The 6,000-nt window shown below is 41.0% G+C and overlaps 1 protein-coding gene across 2 annotated transcripts in view; it reads right to left on the bottom strand.

Moving 5' to 3' along the window:
• Window positions 1–410: 410 nt before the first annotated feature.
• The window catches only part of SLC37A3 (solute carrier family 37 member 3), a 42,724-nt gene continuing 37,134 nt past the window's right edge, over window positions 411–6,000 (bottom strand). For both annotated transcript variants that reach the window (XM_059933227.1, XM_059933228.1), the window contains 2 exons: window positions 2,236–2,301; window positions 411–593 (listed from right to left, as the gene is read on the bottom strand). In XM_059933227.1, the coding sequence (XP_059789210.1) occupies window positions 501–593; window positions 2,236–2,301 (159 nt within the window). In that variant the 3' untranslated portion in view covers window positions 411–500. The remainder of the gene's footprint in view (window positions 594–2,235; window positions 2,302–6,000) is intronic.

Below are 6,000 nucleotides of genomic sequence, written 5' to 3'. Positions count from 1 at the left end.
TAACAAAGGGATTCTCTGTCCAAGGCAGGCTTACGCTGGACCCAGCTAGAGTGCTTTATCCGGATTTGATGCTTCAGAGACGAGGCACGCTCTGCAAACTCATGACCAAAGCAAAATGCAACGATCCTTTCTATTCGTGGAGCACGTCACTGATACAAACCATGCCTGACTGCCTTGTGGGCACTCGGCTTTCCAGGCTGGAGAACTTGGGTCCAAGTCCAATATAGCATTTACGGCCAACAAAGACGCTAGCAGATTCATAGGCCATTTCAGTACATTCATGAAACAACAGCGATAAAAATCATTAACAGTAATTCCTGTAGTGTAGAAAAACAGCCCAGCCTTCACTCTGGTCAGCACCTCCGGTGGCTGACACTGTTGAAAGAGGCTTGACAATCTGAGGTTATGCTAGAGCTCTTAAGACAACCCCAAAAGAAGGTGAATGAAAAGAAATAGTCCTGATGTGTCTCCTATTATTCTTGTTCTTTTGTGGGCACCGGTCACCCACTCAATATGCGAGTTTGTCGTCTTTGCATAAGATAGCACATTTCCCTCACTATTAATGGTGAAATAAATAGAATTGTGCAACTTGTCTGTGAAGAGAAAAAAGCATTAAACATGCAGTGACAAGTTAATTAATTCTGTTAGAGCATCATGTTTTGAACATAATAATGAATTTGGACAACTACATTCTTTTTGACTTTGTACAAGGACAACTCAATCTTTAATGAATTAGAAAATAATTTTGAAAATTACAGTTAATATTACAAAATACTTAAATGTTACATTACAGTCTCCAAAAAAAGAACTAAGGTACACAGATTAAATAACTCATAGGTAGGGCAGAAAATTGATGCTGGAGCTCAGATTTAAACAGTGTTTCTTCTAACAGATTCGGTTTTCTTCCTATTACATTTCTAGTATGATCATACCAACAGGTTCATCAGGAGATACTTCCCTCTACTCAGAAGTAGATGACAGAGCTATACGGCCCAGTCTGTAGAAGCTGGAGGGCACTCAGGCAGAAGAAAGCATCCTTTGTGATAGCAGAGTACATAAGCCTTAAGGCAGCTCCAGGGGATTCCAGGTGCTGAGCTATCCCAAAGGCTCCTTGGATAGGCTGGAGGACAGCATCTAGACTTGGGCAATGGAGGCTGCCTCCAATTAGGATGCCCTAGATTTAGGGACAGGATACTGAATGCATCCCCTGGTGGACGAAGCCGTCACCAGACTCTCAAGTAGACCTGTCTTGAGCACCGTCTCAGTATGTGATAAGAGTATGTCACATGCCTATTCAACAGAGAGCAGTGTTTTAAAAGCACAAGGCCTTATTCTGTATTGGCTGTTTCCCAGAAAGTACAGAGTTCCAGCCAAGAATGTCGAAGGCACAACAGATATTTTCTCAAGAGACTCGAGGTTCACTTTAGAACTTGCACACCACAGTGTTAATTACAGCAATGCTTCTTTTTTAACCCTATGTGGCTTGGCGTACACATTTCCTTCAGAATTTCCAAATTATATTTAGCAGACAGAGAGTACTCTGGAAGAGTACCCTGATTAATGGTTGGGGATATAAGCCTCTCTTCATTTTTTCTGGAATTACAAATGACAATACTCATAAGACTCAGGTCAAGGGCAAACTAACAGCCGTTTCCTTCCTTGAAAAATGAATGTGTCTTTCAGAATAATAAAATGTTACTTTTCACAAAAGAATCTTTTTAAAAGCGGTCAGCAATTTTGTTGGTTTAAGAAGTGATTTAACCATAAAAAGAAATGAACTATTGATACATGCAACAACATGGATGAATCTCAAAATAATTATGCTGACTGAAAGAAGCAGACAAAAATACAGAGTGTATGATTCCATGTATACAAAACTCAGGAAAACGCAGGCTAATCTATAGCAACAGAAAGTGCGTCAGCAGTTACCTGGAGAGAGGTGGGATGGTGGAGAGGCAAGAGACAGGGATTACATAGGGGCCATGAAGAAACTTTTGGGAGTGATGGATACATTTACTGTCCTGATGGGGATGATGGGTTCACAGACATGCGTGCACATATGTTAAACTGTACCAAATTTTACTTGTTAAATATATGCAATTTCTTTTAAGTCAATTATTCCTCAACAAAAAAAAACTACTTTGCATGTAAAAAAAAGTGATTTAAGTAAATGCTTTGAACTAATTTAATTTAAAAACTACTAGTTCTAAAAAAACAAAAAGGGCACACACTTACCATAAGAATGAAAAAGTAGAAAACCCACATCCATCCTAGGTTGTCCTGGATCAAAGACACTAAATACTAAAAGGGAGAAAAAGAAATCACAATATAATCCTTTATATATTAATAAACTGAAGTAGCTAAAAAGTAGATTAGGACTTCCCTGGTGGCGCAGTGGTTAAGAATCCGCCTGCCAATGCAGGGGATGCGGGTTCAAGCCCTGGTCCGGGAAGATCCCACATGCCACAGAGCAACTAGGCCTGTGCGCCACAACTACTGAGCCTGTGCTCTGGAGCCCATGAGCCACAACTACTGAAGCCCGCACACCTGGAGCCCATGCTCCACAAAAGGAGAAGCCACTGAGATGAGAAGCCCGTGCACTGCAACAAAGAGTAGCCCCCACTCACCGCAATTAGAGAAAGCCCACGCGCAGCAACGAAGACCCAACGCAGCCAAAAATAATAAATAATAAAATAAATAAATTTTTTTTAAAAAAGGAGATTAAACATATCTCTTCTAGAAAATAAAAGGGAGTTAGGATTTGTATAATGTTTTGCAGTTTGCAGAGCTCTTACACATACATGCTCCTATTTAAGCTTTATTGACAGCCTTCATTTGGTAAGCTGGCAGAGTCCACATACAAAAACTGTGTAACAGAAGGCACAAGTCCAGGAGGTATATTTTTTTTCACTTTGGTATTAAGAGAGGCTGATGGGGACTTCCCTGGTGGCGCAGTGGTTAAGAATCCACCTGCCAATGCAAGGGACAAGGGTTTGAGCCCTGGTCCGGGAAGATCCCACAAGCCATGAAGCAACTAAGCCCATGTGCCACAACTACTGAGCCTGCGCTCTAGAGCCCACGAGCCACAACTGTTGAGCTCGTGTGCCACAACTACTGAGCCTGTGCTCTAGAGCCTGTGCTCTGCAACAAGAGAAGCCACCTCAGTGAGAAGCCCATGCACTGCAACGAAGAGTAGCCCCGGCTCGCCACAACTAGAGGAAGCCCGTGTGCAGCAACGAAGACCCAACGCAGCCAAAAATAAATAAAATAAAATAAATAAATTTATTAAAAAAAAAATTAAGAGAGGATGATGAACAGCCTCAAGTCACTTCCATTTAATCATTCCTTCTTCCAGTGAACGGTACTATAATTGATGCTTTTAAAAATAGTTCGTCTTCGCGACTTCCCTGGTGGTCCAGTGGCTAAGACTCCACGCACCCAATGTAGGGGGCCTGGGTTCGATCCTTGGTCAGGGAACTAGATCCCACATGCCACAACTAAGAGTTCGCATGCTGCAACTAAGACCCAACGCAGCCAAATAAATAAATAAATAAATATATATATATATTTTTTTAAAGTTCGTCTTTTAAGTATACCACTCATTTTTCAATTATACTATTTGCTCATAGGATTACTGTATGACTTTGACACTCTATAGCATATTCTTTTATTTTCAATTAATAAAAGGTATACAGTAGTTTTTAACCCATGTTCTTTTTTTAAAAAAAATACATGTAACATAAAACTTGCCATTTTAACCATCTTTCAGTGTCCAACTCAGCAGCATCAAATACATTCATGATGTTGCACAACCATCACCACTACCTATTTTCAAAATTTTTCATCACCCCTAACGGAAACTCTGCACCCGTTAACTCTCTACAAGAACTCTCCATGGCCCCTCTCCTCAGCCCCTGATAAACTCTAACCTGCTTTCTGTCTCTATGAATTTGCCATTCAAAATATTTCATGTTAAGTAGAATCACACAATATTTTTGTGTCTGGCTTATTTCACTTAGCATAATGTTGTTAAGGTTCATTCATGTTGTAGCATGTATCAGAACTCCATTCCTTTTTATGGCTAAATAATATTCCATTGCATGGATATACCACATTTTGTTTATCCATTCGTCTATCAATGGACACTTGAGTTGTTCCCACCTTTTGGCTACTACGAATAATGCTGCAGTGAACATTGGCAAGCAAATATCTGAATCCGTTTTCAATTCTTTGGGGTACAACATACCTAGGAGTGGAATTGCTGGGTCATATGGTAATTCTATGTTTAACTTCTTGAGGAACCACTATAGTGTTTTCTACAGTAGCTGCACGATTTTACATTCCCACCAGCACTGTATGTGAATTTCTCCACATCCTCACCAACACCTGTTACTCTGTTTTGTTTTGTTTTAATTATAGCCATCCTAATTAGGTGTCAAGTGGTAGCTCATGTTTTTGCTTTGCATCTCCCTAAGGATGCTGAGAATCTTTTCAGGTGCTTACTGACCATTGGTATATATCTATCATGAGGAGTCGTCCCTATGTTTCCTTCTAAGGGCTTTATTAAGTCCATATTAAGCCATGGAGTTTGGGATTTCATACCCCAAGCAATAGGAAATCATTCAAAAATCAACATGGCAGGGGAATGAGTAAAGCTAGCTATGCTGCTTCCCAAGCCATGAAAGTCAATCTAATGCTGACCCATGTTCACAGATAGGGATCTTAACACTGGCAGGCATTCTAAATGAAAAGAAACTCCTTGAAATGCTAATTACAATCTACCTATTTGATTAATGAAGAAAACATTAGTTGGGAAGGAAAACTTAAAATACAGTAATTTCAGAAAAGGATGCCCATACCCCTTATAGGAAGACATCGGAACAGGTGGCCAATAGCATTTTTTAGTTCCTACTCCAGAACAAATTTCTCCTACCTTTGCTAAGTTTGTTTTTCCTTTAGTCTCAGAATCAACTATGCTAACACACTGACACTATAAATCATTCATTCTACAATCATTCCACAAATATCTGAACGTCTACTGTGTGCCAGGCACCGTTCCTGGTACCAGGGCTACAGTAGAACACAAAACAAATAAAATGCTGCCCTCGTGAAGCCCACCTTACCGTGGGAGACACAGACATTAACAAATAAATGTGTAATATATGGCTGGGTGGAGACCAGCATTAAGATGGGTGTATCTCCCTCAGTATTTGCTCTTGCATTAACCACTAGCAATCGGATACCACTGATCCACCCCCATTAAGCAGCAATCTTCAAGGCCATTTAATGACCTCAATGTCAAAACTACAAGCCTTTTTCCTTCCACTCTCTTTCTCCTGACCTCTCTACCTCTATGATCTGAGTAACACACCTCCTCAAATTCTGGCTTCCTGTTTCTGTGACCATTGGGCATCCTCTGAGGTTTTACCTATATTTTCTTTCCCCATTAAACATCACATCACTTCCACGGTTTCAACCATTTTATCCATGCAGTTGATTCTCAAATCCACATTTTGCAAAATTAGCACTCAATGACCTAGAGGAGTATACCCTAGGAGAGGCATGACTCATGACCGTCCCGGAGAAGGGATGCCTTTCTGAAGCTGAATGTAAGCAAAAAAGATCGATTTGAGGGGCTTCCCTGGTGGCGCAGTGGTTGAGAATCTGCCTGCCAATGCAGGGAACACGGGTTCGAGCCCTGGTCTGGGAAGATCCCACATACCGTGGAGCAACTGGGCCTGTGAGCCACAACTACTGAGCCTGCACGTCTGGAGCCTGTGCTCCGCAACAAGAGAGGCCGCGACAGTGAGAGGCCCACGCACTGCGATGAAGAGTGGCCCCCGCTCACCGTAACTAGAGAAAGCCCGCGCACAGAAACGAAGACCCAACACAGCCAAAAATTAATTAATTAATTAATTAATTAATTATAAAAAAAAAAGATCGATTTGAATAGTTCTGATTACCTAGAGTAGGCCAATCTTAGCCTAGAAGATCTCAAAC

Source organism: Balaenoptera ricei, chromosome 9 (assembly GCF_028023285.1).
Source record: "Balaenoptera ricei isolate mBalRic1 chromosome 9, mBalRic1.hap2, whole genome shotgun sequence".
Taxonomy (NCBI): Eukaryota; Metazoa; Chordata; class Mammalia; order Artiodactyla; family Balaenopteridae; genus Balaenoptera; species Balaenoptera ricei.
Note: the sequence above shows the minus strand (reverse complement) of the source record. Positions and strands in the feature narration are given on the sequence as shown.